This window comes from Lathyrus oleraceus, chromosome 1, assembly GCF_024323335.1.
Source record: "Lathyrus oleraceus cultivar Zhongwan6 chromosome 1, CAAS_Psat_ZW6_1.0, whole genome shotgun sequence".
Classification (NCBI taxonomy): Eukaryota; Viridiplantae; Streptophyta; class Magnoliopsida; order Fabales; family Fabaceae; genus Lathyrus; species Lathyrus oleraceus.
This window is the reverse complement of record NC_066579.1, coordinates 452,164,383-452,183,412: the sequence shown is the minus strand read 5'-3', so window position 1 is coordinate 452,183,412 and position 19,030 is coordinate 452,164,383. Positions and strand designations below refer to the sequence as shown.

The 19,030-nt window shown below is 32.1% G+C and overlaps 3 protein-coding genes across 3 annotated transcripts; 2 read left to right on the top strand and 1 right to left on the bottom strand.

The window, feature by feature from the left end:
• The first annotated feature begins 2,046 nt into the window (after positions 1 to 2,046).
• On the top strand, positions 2,047 to 2,676 carry LOC127083480 (pathogenesis-related protein PR-1 type). The gene has a single exon (XM_051023800.1). It carries the CDS (start codon positions 2,086 to 2,088, stop codon positions 2,575 to 2,577), a length of 492 nt encoding a protein of 163 aa, XP_050879757.1. The 5' UTR covers positions 2,047 to 2,085; the 3' UTR covers positions 2,578 to 2,676.
• A 1,205-nt stretch (positions 2,677 to 3,881) lies between these two features.
• Positions 3,882 to 6,778, bottom strand: LOC127115282 (uncharacterized). Its single transcript, XM_051046861.1, has 3 exons — positions 4,482 to 6,778; positions 4,092 to 4,403; positions 3,882 to 4,005 (listed from the first exon to the last, which is right to left on the bottom strand). Exons 1-3 carry the CDS (start codon positions 6,776 to 6,778, stop codon positions 3,882 to 3,884), a joined length of 2,733 nt encoding a protein of 910 aa, XP_050902818.1.
• A 10,980-nt stretch (positions 6,779 to 17,758) lies between these two features.
• Positions 17,759 to 18,277, top strand: LOC127083471 (basic form of pathogenesis-related protein 1-like). The gene has a single exon (XM_051023789.1). It carries the CDS (start codon positions 17,759 to 17,761, stop codon positions 18,254 to 18,256), a length of 498 nt encoding a protein of 165 aa, XP_050879746.1. The 3' UTR covers positions 18,257 to 18,277.
• Positions 18,278 to 19,030: the final 753 nt, after the last annotated feature.

Below are 19,030 nucleotides of genomic sequence, written 5' to 3'. Positions count from 1 at the left end.
ATAAAAAAAAAATCATTAATATTAACATTGCTATTAAAACTAAGTTTACAATTAAATACGAATTCTCAAAACAACAAAATACAAGAGAAATTTCTCCATAAATAAAAAAATTGCTCCCAAAAAATGTGGTTCTCTCCTGCTCAATGTTCCTCCATTACTAAAAAGTGGCTTTCCAACTACCAAAAATAATACCACAGTTGAAAAGAAGTTCCATGGATCCTCTCTACCCCATATTACTTCCAACATATACACTGCAAGCATAGAAAAGAAGATTCGTTGAAAAAACCTAATGCCTTTACTTGTTGAACTCTTCATATTATAATGAAACAAAATAATTAATCCAATATGTACTTTATCACATCTTTCAAAAACAAACTATCCTAAACACAACCCTAATACATCAAACAATTTCGATGAAAATAACCTATAAATTATATCAAAACAAGAGAGAAAATGACCTATAAATTATAATGCTTATTAACAGACCAAATAATACTTATAGACAATAGTGTAGCCTAAACCAAACCAACATCGAATTTTGTTATACAAATAAGAATAAAACCAAAAACCTGAAACTGAAGAAAAGAACCTTCCAGCATTGAAGTTGTGAAGAGGGCTGAATTAACATGTGGAGTCTCTACATATTACATTACTTACTGTCATTACAGTTTTTTCTTCAAATTGACAGCTATGTAATATTAAATTATATATTACTATACTATATTACCTTAATACATTACTGTAATACAGTATTACATTTTTTTATAAGTTTATGTATCACTTTAATATAATATACTTTAAGGCATTTTAATTATTACATATAGCTCAATGTGTTAAATTATGATTGATTACGTTGTATTAGATTATACATATTAATTATTGAAATATTTAGATATTATATTACGTTATAAATATTAATTAAATTATAAAAAAGTTATAAATAATAAATTAAATTTATATGGTACTCACAAATAAAAATTGAAAATAAAAGTGGATAATATACTACTTTTTAAAATTTTATAAAATACTATTAGATTGAAATTAAAATTGTTAGAATGAGAGGGAAATATAAATTAGTTTGGAATGAGAGGGAGATGTGAGAGGGAGATTGAAAATTTTAATTTAATTATATTTCTAATATTTATGAGGAAATTTGTGAAAAATTCTTTTTGACAAAATTAGTTTCGTCATAAATTTCATCGCTAATATTTATTCATTTAAATTTTATGAAATATACAACATTCCGTCACTAAATCCCCCATAATCACATTGAGTTATTAATTCTCTCACTAATTTTTGTCTCTAAGTAGTGCATGATGGTATCCTTTTTTCAACCGTTATGAAATAATTCTTTCATACTAGTGAGTAATTATTTAGTAACAGGTTAAAGCTAGTGTAACTTAAAACAACATTATCCATACAACCAATCAAAATCTTTATTTTAGTTGATTTTATGTATGTTTTATAATTGAGATTAATTGAAATACACTGACATTGTAAAAAGGTTTTACACCGTCAGTTAATTATAGACGTTGGATATTAAAAGAAGTTTGACTTTTATTTTAAAAATCTATAAAGTAATACAAACGGGTGATGGTGATGAACCGACGGTGTAAAACTTTTTACACCGATAGCAATTAATCTCTTCATAATTTTAACAAGATTAAAATAAATAAATAAAAATGAATATTATGTAAAAATAAAAATAATTTAAAATAAAAATTAGTAAATCCAGATCAGCTTATATGGAATTAAAAAAGAAAATTCAATCAGAGCATCACATATACATTTTTGCCGAGTAATTTTTCCCAAGGTCAAAGAATATCAAAAGTGGCTTATATACCAGGGACACAAATACTATTAACTCATTAAATTATCATAAAGTGAAATCAAATTTATTAAAAAAGGCTTCTAAATACATAGGTTTTTTTAGCTATGGTCGCAACTTTCTTTTTGTAAAGAAAGTTATATTTTTAAATTACCAAATTTCCATGTTAAAAAATCTATATAAATACATCAAAAGAGCTCAACAATTTTCACCAAATACATACACTTCCATTGAGCATTTAGAAATTGAGTAGCAAAATGAGTTCATTTTATGTATTATGTGTCTTCAGCTTAATAATCATTATAGGCACTCACGTTGTACAAGCACAAGATTCTCCAGCAGACTATCTAAGAGGACACAACGCAGCAAGATTGGCGATTACCAAAGTGAAAATTCCAAATCTTGTTTGGGACAACAAGGTTGCTGCTTTTGCAAATAACTATGCTAATCAACGGAAGGATTGTCAGTTGGTCCACTCCGGTTCTGACCGTTACGGAGAAAATATCGCGATGAGCGGCGGTGAGATGTTTGGCACAGATGCTGTGACGATGTGGGTTGGTGAGAAACCCTACTATGATTATAATAGTAATTCATGTGCTGCTGGTCAAATGTGTGGCCATTATACACAAGTTGTTTGGAAAAACACAGTGAGAATTGGATGTGCTAAAGTGAAATGTGAAAATGGAGGAACTTTTATTACTTGCAATTATGATCCTCCCGGCAACTATATTGGCGAGAGGCCATACTGAGTGATTCATTATTTTGTATAATGATTTGTTTGATCTTAGATGTAACAACCCTATCATATGAAAAACCCAGAATAAATAAATGTAGTATTGTTTTTATAACTGACAAAGAGGGTTTTTTTTAAGACAAAATGTATTCACTTTAAAATCTATGCGAAAATAACATTCCATTTGAAATCTATGCAAAAATTGCACATAATCCATTTATAATGTCATCAAAAACTTGTATCAAAATGACAGTTTTTTAAAAGTATTTTATATATGAAACAATTCATTTTTTTAGAATCATTGAACAAATTATGTGTGTGATCTTTAGATAGACTAAATACTCTAATTATTTAATAAATCTAAAAAGTGAATTATTTCTTTTATATATATATATATATATATATATATATATATATATATATATATATATATATATATATATATATATATATATATATATATATATATATATATATATATATATATATATATATATATATATATATATATATATATATATATATATATATATATATATATATAAATTCTTAAATTTTTGTATATAAATTCTTAAAAGTTAATGATTTTGAATACTTTATAAATATTTATATTATTTCCAAATTATTATATTTTTTATGGTCAAATTAAAACACTTTTTAAAATTTCATCAAATTATTTTTTTTAAAGTTATTTATATAAGTGACAATTATTTTTTTAGGATCATTTGAACAAATTTCATATGGGATCTTTACATAAACCAAATACTTTAATTATTTAATGAATTAAAAGAGAGAATTGTGTCTTAAACAAAATGTATTCTCTTTAAAATTTATGCGAAAGTAATATTCCGATTAAAACTACTCAAAATCCATTTAAAATGTCATCAAAAACTTGTATAAAAATGACATTTTTTAAAAAGTATTTATAAGTTTCTTAATTTTTTCGTAAAAATCTTTAAAATTAATTTTTTTGACAACTCTCGTGTACACCATCAATACTATGGGAATATGTTTTGCCTCAGTTAAAATTGGAATTTTACTTCGAACGGGTGTGCGAGGTAGTTAATAAGTGACAAAATTATGTAAAATAGATAGGTACTTGTTATTTAATTTACAAGTAATCAATATAAAAATCCCTGATTTATCAATGGAAAGTGATAACACATGTTTTTACTTTTTACTTGTACATTTATCCAAAACAAATGAAAAGGACTAAAAAACCATCTAGCAACACACAAAACCTTGTCAAGATCTATATCCTAAAAGCAAGGCTTGCTAGGCCAAGTTGATCAATATTCTAGTCGAGCTAGGCCAAGTTGATCAATATTGGTTAGTAACTCCATTTGTCTCCTCATTTACATATTTCTTCAGCCATATGGGAAACTCTATATGTATGCGCCCAGATGAATCTTCTATATCTAGAGAGTGGTTCTCTAAGAATATGCTGAAATAAATCACACGATTCATAAGTAAATATCTATTATGATATGCATCAATAATTTGATTGAATATATTATGATGCACACTTACTCAAGATATGGTTTAACCTCATCACAATTTATCAAGACATGCACATGTGAAGACTTCCATTCCTTATCAGATAGAAAATATTTCTGTGACTTCCCACTTGGTCGACCGCCACTTTGTAGAATGGACATTGTAGGTAGAATGTCATCATTGTCTAAATGAGGTTTGTTACTAAGATTTATGGTTGGCAACAAACGGAAAGAGTTGAAATAATGAGAGCAAAAGTAATTTGTCTCGCGATGTATATAATCACTGCATATGGAACCTTCAACTCTAGCCTTATTTGTCACTGCCCTCTTTGAGACTCCCATAAATCTGCACATTCAATCATTCCACGTTTATTAATTTATGATAAACATGCAATAACTTAATAAAATCAACCACAACAATTACCTTTCGAATGGATACATCCATCGGTACTGTACTGGACCACCTAGAATTGCTTCTTTGGCAAGATGGATTGGAAGATGCTCCATTGAGTCAAAGAAACTTGGTGGAAAAATCCTTTCCAACTTGCATATGATAATTGGAATATTCTCATCCAACTTAATTAAGTCGTCCATCCTCAATGTATTGCAACAAAGATCTTTAAAGAATCGACTTAGCTCAGTTAATGGTTTCCAAACCAAATCTGGCAATGAATGGAATGCAATTGGGAGTAAACGTTCCATGAAAACATGACAATCATGGCTCTTCATCCCATGCACCGTGCCCTTTTCTACATTGGCACACCTACTGAGGTTTGAAGCATAGCCATCTGGCATTCTCAATTCCTTAAGCCATTTACAAACCAACTTGGCTTCAGATTTGGTTAGAGTGTAACTAGCCTTTGGTTTACCATTCTTTCCGTTTTCTAAGGGTTGGAGCTCCAAGTCCCCGCGAAAGCATAATTTAGCCAAGTCTTCTCTTGCCTTTTCATTATCCTTTGTTTTATCCTTAACATTCATGACAGTATTAAATATATTATCGAAGACGTTTTTTTCTATGTGCATCACATCGAGGTTATGCCTTAACAAGTTATCCTTCCAATATGGGAGATCCCAAAAAATACTTCGCTTTTTCCAATTGTGATCCACTCCATACCCTTCGAATTCTTTCCATTTCGCCTCCCATCCAATTTCAGTAACTTTTGGAAAATTACTTATTACCGCCCATATATCTTTCCCTGTGGAAATGGGAGGTGGCTCATTGGTCACAACCCTATTTTTTAGGAAACTTCTTTTACTCCTTCTGAAGGAGTGATTAGATGGCAAGAAACGACGATGACAGTCAAACCAGGAATTCTTATGGCCACTTTTCAAGGTGAAAGCATCAGTGTGTTCCATACAATGAGGGCATGCCAATTTACCTTGTGTTCCCCATCCAGATAACATACCATAGGCTGGAAAATCATTAATTGTCCACATCAAGCAGGCTTTCATGATGAAGTTTTGTTTTGTAGATATATCATAGGTCAATATTCCATTGGACCACAATCGATGTAGATCATCAATCAATGGTTGCAAGTAGACATCTATCTTTAATTTAGGGTTTTTAGGTCCGGGTATGAGGCATGCCAAAAATAAGTATGGTTTGGTCATGCACATTTCAGGGGGGAGATTATACGGAGTAACTATTATTGGCCAACATGAGTATGGAGAAGCAGACGCTTGAATGTAAGGAGTAAAACCATCTGAACAGAGACCCAACCTTACATTTCTGGGTTCCCTAGAAAAGTCAGGATATACACTATCAAAATGTTTCCATGCTTTTCCATCTGACGGGTGGCGAAGGATGTTGGAACTATTTTTGTTCATGTGATGCCATCTCATTTCACTTGCCGACTCAGTTGATGCATACAATCTTTGTAATCTGGGAATGATTGGGAAGTAGAACATTCTCTTCACTGGGATATCTTTGTACTTTCCCATGCCAGTCTTGCGAGGAATGAACCTAGGAGCATTACAAAATTTGCACTCTGATAGATTGCTATCATCCTTGTAATATAACATACAACCATTCTTACAACAATCAATCTTCTCAACCTTTAGCCCTAACTTAGATACCAACTGTGTTGCTTGGTAATAGTTCTCGGGCAAGCATTTTTGAACTGGACATACACTTTTAAGCATTTGTGCAACAAAATCTAAACCTTTTTGTGGTACATGCCAATTAGACCTAATTTCAAGAAGTTGAGTAGATATTGATAATATTGATTGGGTAGCTCCCTCATAAATGGGATTGTTGAAAGATATCAACTTGTCATAAAATCGTTTGGCATCTTCGTTGGGAAACTCATCCTCCGTATATTCCTCAACTTCTATGTTATCATTCACGTGAGAGAATACTCCATAAGGCCTAAAAGCATCATACACCATCTGATTCATTGCCTCAATTTGGTCATCATGATGCACATGCTCACTACTATTTGAATCATTCCTTGTATTAACATTGAGCTCTACTTCTCCATGTTGAGTCCAAATCCAATAGTCTGGTTGAAATCCATCTCGATACAAGTGAAGTCTAACATTAGTTGGTGTTCTTATCTTGAGACACTTGCAATTTATACACGGACACCTTATCCCTCCCTCAGATTTACAAATAGGTTGTTTCAAAGCCCTCTTTACGAAGTCTTTAACCCCGCGAACATACTCTTCTTTCAATCCGTGTCTATTGGAATATACTCTATCGTACATCCAAGTACGATCCATTTTCTATAAGGCAAACAATTAACTCGTCAACCACTGAAAATTAAAACATATATTAGACAAAAATGAATGGCTGATAAGTTCCTAATGGGTATTAGGAGAAAATCAGATAACTTCCTAATGGGTATTAGGAGAGAATAGAATACATGTATTCCAAGGGATTTTTATTTTATTTTCAGTGGTTCAAAAATTAAACATGACGAACATACCAAATTTTAATACTATTGTACATTATTATTTCAGACCGTAAACAAAATTGCTGCACAGATTTATAAATCTATTAAACTGCTGTATATTTTAACAAATCCAATAAGCTATTGTACTCACTTCCTGAAATCTAACTAAAACAATGTAAGCCTTAATTCTTAGTTTATTTTTTAATGTAAACCGAACCAAAACTACATGTTAATGGAAATAACTAACAACTTGCAGTATGTAGTCACTATATAGACTGTCATGTACAGTAGTACCAAATTATTACCATGCCAACACAAATCAACATACAAACCAAAACAAAACTTCTACCTACAAACATACGCAACCAAAACGCATAAGGTAGCCGATACACAAAGCAACCGCCTCGAAACCAGAAAAAAAACACAACACTGGGACAATCACAACAACAAAATAGAACTTAATTCGAAATATAAACAAAATCTATGCGAATCAAATGCCACAAAGGTGAAAGGTTATATCCCGATGCTAGAATTTCATTTACAACATAACCAATTCGCAATCCAAGGGAAACCGAAAAGAGAAAAACACAACATAGCCAATGCGTGTTCGAAATCAAAATAAAGTTCAAAAATTTGTAAATCATACACTTAGCTCGAACTATGAGTTTAAACAAGTGGTAACCACAATCAAACAATTCTCTTATAACAATTAGAGTTAACGGTGCCGACAAAAACTAACGGTAACTATAACCAAACCGTCTACGCAAACAGAGCCGTACAGTGCAAAAAGAAGAAACAAAATAGATTATGATTATTTACAATGTTATTCCAAAGATAAAAGATCCAACACTTATTCTGAGAAAATTACTAATATCTATTGGAATTTGAATATGAGACCTTAAGAGGAACACATTTTTAAAACTCGATCTCATTCACCATCAGGCTAACTCCTAAGACCAACATTTCTCTATAAATTAGTTAAGTTTATTGAACATGCACTTACAGTGTAACATTATTTTATTAAAATATATGTGTATTTTGACGGAGTACATGTCATTTATTAAGAAAAACACACTCTTAAAACTCTTAGGGCTATCAGGGTTTCTCTCTAAATTAATTAAGTTTATTGATCAGACATTTATAGTATAAAATAATTTTATCGAAATGTATGTGAAATGTATGTGTATTTTGACGAGTACTTGAATGTTAGTTGATATAAAATTAGAGAACCTATAAAGAATTAAACTATATTGCACAATATAGTTCAAATAACATTCAACCAAAGTGATTGAAATCAAATTATGATGGTAAAGTATGTGTGGATTTGGAACTCTTTCATAAATAAAGAGTGTTCTCTCGTAGAAGCATGTCAAGCCTTATGAAAACACCTTGAAAGAGGTTTATCACACTATACAATGATATGATTTGAAATAAATTGGCACTTCTAAAAGTTAAATTTGAATGGTGAAGGATTGATTATAATTCTAAAAGTAACATCCAATTATCCATTTCACTATGCTTCACAAGCAGGGTATAACAGAATATCTTATTTGCAAGGAAAATGGAAATTTAACATCCAATCATCCATTAAAACACAAGGAAGCACAAGACAAACAAGACAGTAGGAATGGAGAAATCAGAAACACGTGAAGCTAACTCGGGGAATCGAGAAACATATTGATTTCAAAAATATGGATGAACTGCTAGCACAACAGGACAACAACACAAGACAGAACAAAGGAACACTTCTCAATTGCAGTCACTAGAAGCAAGCAAAGCACTAACTAAGACACATCAACAACAGTTAGAAAACAAGCACTAATAATCAGGTCACAAATATATAGCAGACACACAGATTGTTACAAATGGCTGATACTGGCACTGCAACTCACATCAGAAATCAGTTATGGAATGCAGGCACAGCAGATAATTCAAGAAGCACAACAGCCAAATCAGGTGGCACAATGAAAACATCACCTTCAGCCTGAAGCAAGGAAGGCTCAACAGCAAATATCTCATCAAGAACAGGACAATCTAGAGCATTAGAGGACATACATCAAGCAACAAAAGGGAAACTAAACTACAGATATGAGTTCATCTATAAAGCACTCAAGCAGCCGCATCATCAATACACAATGCAACAACTGGAAATTACTCGGAGGCAACATCATCAAGAGAACCACATGAAGGACATTCAAGATAAGAGGAAGGATGAAAACATGCATCAATATCATCAACATACCAGAAACCTTGGTTCCACAAAAACAAATCTAAACCAGCACAAACTTTTTCAGCTCTTTTAGTTTGACCCCATAAGAAATAATTAAGCAGAACTTAGGAAATTCCATAGCCTCCTCATAACCACAAAATCAATTCATAAATAATTCTCAACAGCTTCACTTATTCCAAATAATTGTATAATAACTAAAGTGTTAAGTATTTCAAACTTCAAACATTGCAACAGTAAAATTATTCGACCTCATTTTTGTCATGATAAGATCCGGTGCCTGATCAAAGGTTTGATGTAATCACGGGCAAAATTTCTTGTCAAAGTCGTGATGTTCATTCAAGCACGTGCTTGTTTAGAAACCATACTGTCAAACTTATTTCTGATGGCCGCCCAGAAGGCAGGGATAGAGATGTCATCCGGTACTTCCTTAAACGATGGGAGGTAGTTTACATCCACGATTACATGATCATGAATCCCTAACACTCATCACACAATGCGTATGTTGCAACAAATTTTAAACATTTAAAAGTATTTTGGTTATTACATAAATTATATTTTCCATTTATTTATATTCAAAATCTTGGATTTAATTTACTTAGTTTAAAATAAGTGATGCTTATAAGATACAAGTAGAAACTATACAGCTTTCACAAACACAGGTAGAAACTATATAGCAGAGCAATCAAAATCACATTTAACACCACACATATGTTCATAACAGGAGTATCATAGAAACTATACAGCTTTCACAAACACAACTTTCACTACTGATGCAAACAATTAATAAATTTGAGTCCAGAAAAAACATTTCCTTCAAAATAAATTATAACCCCAACCTTCAGAAATACTAACTGATGCAAACACTAACTATTGCAAACACTAACAGTTCAGTCTGGTTCCAAATTAACATAGGGATGACTAACCTTGAGAAAGAGTTGTCTTTGCAAAATCCCGGATGATATAGTGCTTCGGTTCCAAATTAACTTGCATTCAACAACTGCTTACTGCCTCCACTAAGTAAGATGAGCATTCTTGAAAACCTACATTCAGAAAACCAATTAGCAAATAATTTGATTTTTGTAGTTTCAGACTTAAAGGAGACTTTAAACATATTTGGAAACAATACTAAACTTGCAAAGAAAAGTTGATTCCAGCATCCACAAAGTCGATAGTTCTGGAAAACCTACATTCAGAAAACATAAAACATATGACTATCTCATACTCATTAAACCAAAACTCCATGGAAATCACTTGAGATGAATATGCATTACCTTTGATGATTCAGAAACCCTTTAACGAGGGATTTTGAATTAGGGATTCTTCAATGGATTCATGGATTAGGCATTCACGAATCGGTTCACGAAATAGGGAAAAAAGGGATTCACGATTTAGCATGGAATTAGGGTTTTCGTTTTGTGAAATGAAATGGAGGGAGAGTGAAAAATGACGAGGGAAAAGGAAAGAGGGAAATAAGCTGTCGCGCAATTTTTGGTCCGAAATAGAAAATTCCATAGAGTCCGCCAAGCGGACTCTAATTAATAAATAAAATACTTAAACCTTATATATATATATATATATATATATATATATATATATATATATATATATATATATAATATATATATATATATATATATATATATATATATATATATATATATATATATATATATATATATATATATATTATATATATATATATATATATATATATATTATAGATAAATAAATGGAAAATGTATATGTTATAAGAATAGAGTCGGCTCAGCGGACTCTAAGTAAATAAATACTAATTAAAAAATAATGCTACTAGATAGAGTCGGTCTCACCGACTCTAAATAAATTAATCAAACATTCTTCAAAGGTAACATAACAAGTAGTGTCGGTTTTGCCGACACTGATAAAAAAAATAACTTGTCTTAAAAGATGTACCTAGATAGAGTCCGTTAGTGTAGGCTTAGCCGACACTAATAGTGTCCGTGTCGGTGGCCGACTCTAAACTAGGAGGCTAAAATGACTTATTCTAGTAGTGCAAGTTGATCAATATTCTAGTCGAGCTTAACCGAGAGAAGACATTATTATGAATAAGTGATTGTATTTTGGTTGGAAAAAGGATTTGAGATTGGTTTGGTGGTCGGGGTAAAGAAGAGTGTCATGGAAATTGAAGTACTTTTCTTCTTGGTTGAACTGCTAATCTAGAGGAAATGTGGAATTGGTTATGGGTTTGATCTCCAATAATAACATTTTTTTATTTTCAAAACTACGCAATAATTTTTGTTTTAACCTAATTTTTCTGTTTCAATCTGCAAAAATTATGAATCTTCCTCACCCTCATCATTACCATCAACAACAACAAAATAAATAAAATAGTTAAACATTAAATCTCAACAAAAAAAAACAAAATCAATAAAATATTTAAACACTAAATATCATAAACAGCAACAACAACAACAAAAATAAACAAAATTATAAGTATCGTTAAATCATAAGTATCGTTAAATAAACAACAACAACAACAACAACAAAAAATAAACAAAATTATAAGAGAAAATATTACATTAAGGAACCAACCTTGAAATTTTTCCTGCTCTTGCAATCCATCCTAGAGAACAGTGTTGTAATTCATGTAACCACTTTCATTACGTTAGGTTTGAATTTCAGTATTTTGCATTCAAGATGAATTGTTGTGACATTCACGTTCTAAATAGATGGCTAAAGTTTCACAGGGATAACAAATGTTTCATGTAGATTATTGAGTTGCCAATATCTTGCTCGTTGTTACTTTGTAAATGTGTGTTAACTATTTGTTACATAATATTTTTGTCAAGTCGAACAAAAGTTTTCCTTTCGGTCCCAAGCTCAAACGAGGTAATATGTCATAAATAAAAAATAATAAATAAAATAAAATATGCTAAAATACAGTTCTTGGAATTTGAAAGGGGATTGATCAAAACTTTCCCACTTGGTTGCCAACTTAACTGGGATAATAGGTCATAAACAAAAATAAAATATAAAAGATTCTAAAATGATGTTAATGGAAATTAAATGTGTGTCCTCTAAATACTTTTCCTATCGACTTCCAGCTCAACTGATGTAATAGGTCATAAAAAATAAAAATAAAATAAGATGTCCTAAAATACAGTTGTTGGGATTCAAAGGTATTTCCTTTGAATACTTTTACCCTTTGCTGGATAACAGAGGTAAACTTTTATTAGGAAATATATTATTTGTAGTAGTGAAATTTCAATGATAAGTTATTTCATGGAGAAGAAAGGTTTTGTGGGTTAGACGAAGATGAGCGGTGCGCCTAGAAAAGTTTGTTCAACTTTTGAAATATTTTGTAAACTTCAAGGTATGTCATCAGATGACTTAGATGATAATCTGAAAAGTCAAAATGCACGGGAATCACAAAAGTTAGGTGAATTACAAAGATAAAAAACAAATGACGTGAAATGATTTATTTTTCTTTTTTTAAATGCTTCATTCACGATCAATGTTTGACTATCCGTGAACTAGAGCTTCACTATGAATTTGTTGCTTACAGAAAGTTTGATTTTATTATTGTCTAGTGAAAACATGTCAATGTGAGATATGTACATTCTCATGTTTTACATAAATAATGAGAGCGAACATGCATGATAACTATTTATATTTTTCATCAGTCTTGCTATTACTTGATGGGTGTGAAGTTATGGATATGATTAAGACAATGCTTATTTTGAGTGAAAATTACTTTAATAAAAAACAAGAGAACACTTAAAAATGCGAGTGTGTGATCCTTTGACGATCCTGTTGAGCCTAATATGAAAAGTTTTGTTCTATAAACGTTACAACCCTTAGATGATTTTTTTTAAAAAAATATGCTTCTCACTTTATTTTAAAGATAGGAGAACACTTAAAGATGCAAGAGTATTTCCAAAATAAAGTAGGGGAGAAAAGGAAATGTATGAAAACAAAATTCAAGTAGTAATGGTGTAAAGGAAATAAAATGATATGCTTCTAACAAAAAAAATCAAATGTCAAAGCATACAAAAGATATAAGTTGTGTAATGTGTTGAGTGTCCAATTTTAAAACTTGAAATTGAAACTCTTAAGGGACAATTAACACGTGTTACCTCACAGTCTAATACTTCTTCTAGTTCTTTGTGTGAAAGAGGGAAGGTTTTTAACAAAAACCCTCATGTCACTAGGAGAAAGAGAAGAACTATTTCATCTAAAGTTATTTTCCATTGTTATGGAGATAAGGGTCACATTTGGCCTCTTTGTCATGTTAGGAACATTCAAATTCTTAATGGTAAAATGCCATGGATTCCTAAATTTAACTCAACTAACCCTAAAGGACCCATTGGTTGGGGACCTAAATTATCTACTTGATTTGTCACAGGAAAGTCTTGCCTCCTCAAAAAGATTATGATTTCTAGTGAGCAGATGTTCAAGAAACATGACCGGAGAATCTTCCATGTTCATCAAGTTTGATGAGAAGGAAAGTGGTCACGTCACGCATGGAGACAGTATGAAAGGTAAATTTCTAGGTATTAGTGGAATGGCTTAAACACAACTTTCTAAGTATTAGCCAATTATGTGACAAAAGGGTATTTTGTTGTTTTTTGTACTCTTAATTGTGTATTTGAGCATAAGACTAGTAAGGAAATTGTGTTTAAGGGTTCTAGGATTAGAAATGTATATATGATTGGTCTAGATGATATGTTAATGCATAGGACCAAGTGTCTAGTAGCTAAGAATGAAGATTATTGATTATGGCATAGACGCTTAAGTCATATGCATTTTGATTTTCTCTTCGACCAGATTCACCATCCACATTTCTTGACATGCACAAAGAGAAGCAGTTATGTATTCTGCTTCGCACAACGATAATGCCACTAATGGTTCCTTTCTCGAACTCTAAGCAATTGGTGCACCACCTAGCATAAAGACATAGCCAGTTGTGGATTTTCGATCCTTAGCATTACACCAACTTGAGTCGGTGTATCCTACTAATTTGAATTCTTTTCCTTCATCGATAGTAAGAAATAAAATGCCATAGTCGAGAGTTCCTTTCAGATACCTTAGTATCCTCTTCACCATTGCTAGATGTGATATCTTTGACTTCTGCATTAACCTACTCACCATACCTACACTATATGCTAAGCCAGGCCTTGTATGACAAAGGTATCGAAGTGACCCAATAAGTCTTCTATATTGGGTTCGGTCAACATCATCTTCATCTGAATCTTTCTACAATTGTAATCTGGGCTCGGCTGGAGTCGAAGTTAGGTAGCAATCTTGCATCTCAAATCTCTTGAGTATTTCGCCCGCATACCTTCTTTGATGCATCATCAAACCTCTACCACTCTTGTAGAATTAGATGCCAATGAAATACGAAATGCCACCCAAATTTGACATTTCGAATTCCTTGTTGAGATCACCTTTGAAGTCTCCGATCTCCTTCTTGCAGCTACCTGTTATCAACAGGTCATCGACATAGAGGCATAGTATAAGTAAAACACCTTTAGATGACTCAAGCTAGGCTTGACACCAGGCCAACATTTTTCTGAAGTGATTCCTTCTAGCTTCTTCGTCGAACATCTGTTCAGGATATATGTCGCAGTCGACACAACTTCTTCCCATAATTGTTTGATAAATGCTTGCCTTTCAACATACTTCTAACCATATTCATAATGGTTCTATTATTCCTTTCTGGGACTCCATTCTGCTGTGGAGTGTAGGGTGGCACCACGTCATGCACAATCCCTTATTTCACACATAATGCATTGAAATATTTTGACACATATTCTTCACCACCATCAGTCCTCAAAATCTTTATCTTTCGATCGTTCTGTCTTTCTACCGTAGATTTAAACTTGGCAAATACCTCGATCACTTCACTTTTCTTCTTGATCAGTTAAGATCATATTTTTCGACTGAAATCATCAATGAATGTAACAAAGTATTTGTTACATCCAATAGAATCCACCTGAAGAGGGCCACATACATCAGAGTATATGACTTCAAGAATTGCCTCTGACCTGCTTCCTGCATTCGTACTGAAGTTGTTCTTATGTTGCTTCGCTTACACGCATTCTTCACACACTTAGTTTGGAATGTCGATTTCTGGTAATCCTAAAACCATTTTTTTTCTTCAAATCTCTGATGTATTTGAAATTGAGATGGCCAAGTCTATAATGCCATATCATCTCTAGTGACTACTATTGCAAGGCACTTATGCTCCATCACATTAAGCTCAATCTTGAAGGTTCTATTATGAGATATTGGAGCCTTCAAGATCAACCTTCCATTTGAGTCGAGAACTCTCATCATCTTGTCTTTGATCGACACCTTGTACTTCTTTTCGACTAACTGCCCTATGCTGAGTAAATTTCTCTTCATGCCTTGTATGTACAACACATTTGAAATTATTGACCTCTTTCCATCTTTCCTCATAATCAGAACATCATCAACACCTTCAGTTGCTAGAGTGTTGTCATTTGCAAATTTGACCATGTTCTTCATTGAGGGATTTATGTTGACAAACCAATCTTTCCTTCCAGACATGTGTGATGAGCATCCTGAGTCCAAATACCATTGGTCCTTGAATCTCTCTTCATCTTTTGTTGTAACCATCATCAACGTCTTTTCTTCTTCATGTTTCGCCAGCTTTGCATTAGTTTCTTGATTCTTCTGCTTTTCTGGATAATCACTAGAATAGTGACCACACCTTTGACAATTGTAACACTGAATGCGACTCTTCAATGGCTTTTGACCACCACCTCTTCCTCTACCTATAACACCACCTCTTTGGTTGCCTTGGTTCCAGGGTTTTCTCTGATTCAACCAGTTTCCTTCTTGCTGATTTCGACCATTCGAATTGTTGTAACCTCCTATGCCTTTGTTGCCATTCCAGCTTCCTTTGCCTTTTTTTCTTTTGCTGATTGAGCCTGCAAAGCCATATCACTCTTCGAATTTCCTGCAGCTCTTTCATCCATTCTTTCTTCATGAGGTTCAAGCGTCCCTTGAAGCTCTTCCTTGGTAAATTTTGACAAATCCTTCGACTCTTCTATGGCTACTATCACGTGGTCGAACTTTGGAGCCAACGACCTCAACATCTTTCCAACAACAGATCTTGATGTCAACACTTCTCCACATATCTTCATTTGATTCACCAGTTTCGTAACCTTGGTGAAAAATCAGTAATGCTTTCATTGTCTTCCATCCGAAGTTATTCATACGTTCTTTTGTGAGTTTGTAACCTCGCCTCTTTCACCTTCCCCGCACCACCAAACGATTTCTCCAGAATTTCCCATGCTTCTTTCGCTGACTATACATCGCTACCCTTTTCAAAGTTATATGTATAAACACATTTATGGATTATAAAGAGAGATTTATAATCTTTCTTATTCAATTCTTTATGTTCATCCTTTTCTTGATTTGTCGCGTTTTCTGCATGCGTTGTTACTCCTTCCTTCCCAAGATCCCAAAGATCTTGATAACAAAACACAATCTTTATCTTCTTGCACCAATTCTCATCATTGTTGTTCTTGAGAATCAGAATATTTTTCAGGAAAATGCCTGTTTGGATGATTCATTGCCATGGTGATTTTCTTCCCACGAATCGATTAAAATAGAGCTCCTGATACCATATGTTGGAAATCCACCAAAATCTAATGACAATTTCAATCAATTTTGATGAACATGATTGTTATCACCCACATAATAACAATGAAAAGAAAAGAACAATGGAGAAAGAAAGAGTGTAAAGAACGATGAAGGAGAAGAATAATTAAATTCTGCAGAGTTTCTCTCTGCCCACAAACTGTGGAAAACTTCTTATTCACTATGCAACTGCAAAATACTGTGAATACAATGTTATAAATACTTTATTCACTTCATTACAAAAATAAGGGTTACTCCATCTATTTATAGATTTAGGTTAACTTGGACCTCAAGTCAAATCCCAAAACTATTAAAGTCCAAAATAGCTAACACTACTAAAATAAGCCTAAGTCGAAATCATGTGTGAAGCAACATTCTTCGACACTTCGACACACTAACACAACTTAACACACTAGGTGGTTTGACACTTCCTTATTCCTATCGAGTAACATGTTTTGACAAAAAGAATTACAGTTCAACATACCATTGAACCATTTATCATCAGTTCTCTATAATCATTATTGTTAAAATTTTAAAATAAATAAAATATTTTTTATAAATAATTTATTGTCAATTTTATAACAAAACAGGGCATAATATTCACTTTTACTTTTAGGTGGCATTTCCTTTTTGTTTAATAGTCCATATCAGTAAAATTAAATACCTTAATCAACACCAAGAGATAAACTGGTGATCTGGATCCTATGTGTTTGATTTTAAGTTGATAAAGATTGATTTTAAATGAATTAATATTTTAATCTTTAAAGAATTTTATATAATTTAAAATAATTTATATTTTAATATTTTAATAAAGATAAATATCTGTTGCAATTACCAAATTTCAATGTTAAAAAATCTCTATAAAAACAATACTAGAGTTGAAACAATTTTCATCTTACAACAAAAAAATTTATATTGATAACAAAAATGGGTTCATTTTCTATATTGTGTATTTTAAGTTTGATACTCATTGTGAGTTGTAGTAACATTACAAACGCCCAAGACTCACCAGCCGATTATCTGAAACCGCACAATGCAGCAAGATCAGCTATTGAAGGTTTTAACATTCCAAATCTTGTTTGGGACAACAAAATTGCAGCTTTTGCACAAAACTATGCTAATCAACGCAAGGATTGTAAAGTGATTCCCTCGGGTGGTAATGGTGGACACTATGGTGAGAATCTTGCCATTAGCAATGGCTACATAAGTGGTGCGGAAGCAGTGAAATTGTGGGTGGATGAACAACCTCACTTTGATCATTATCATAACAAATGCATCGATGGTGAATGTCTTCATTATACTCAGGTGATTTGGAATGATTCATTACGTGTTGGATGTGGCAAAGTAAAATGTGATAATGGAGGCACATTTATTACTTGCAATTATTATCCTCCTGGCAACATTCCAGGCCAAGAACCATTCTAAGTGCTTCATTATTTAATCATCATTTGTTTATGACTTATGTATTATGTTGTAATATTTCTTAATTATAAAATAATATTCACGTGAACTCATATTTGTAGTATTTTATTACTGAATTCAGGCTGTCAAACTTTTCATGATAAAAATCAAATGGTTCTGATTTAATACTAGACTTTTTGAAATATAATAGAATAATAAATCTTGAATTTTATAAAGTGTGTGATTATAATCAAACCGTTACTAAAGTAGTGAGTACGTGAACGCATCAAAAATTAACGACAAAAATTCATTTTCCTCTTATTCACTCATATCACACTCTTTAAAGAGATAATAATCTATCAATTTTATAATATGTTAAATTTATCTAGACAAATGTTTATATGTGTACTAGAGGAAGAAGTCTCTTCTTTACTAAAACTAATTACTAGACTAATTTCATTATGGTTCATCTCACTTTTTTTCCTTGGGAAAATCCTTTATTGCAATGTTTTACCATATGAGCATGGTAACTCAGGCTATTTTAAATATGAGTTAAATACATAACACACTATGCTATGTAAGCCAGATTCGTTTTAACCCCCTGTAAAAGAGTTTTTTTTATTCCCTATTCGTAATAAAAAGATTTTCTCTCAAAGGTCCTGTGCGCACTATTTCATCCCAGATTCGCTTATGTTTCCGGCGTGCCATATATGTTAATGCCGAGTGAATTAAATTTTATATTTTTTTATAGTTTAAAATTGTATTATGTAATCCTCTGTAAATGATATCGAATCATTT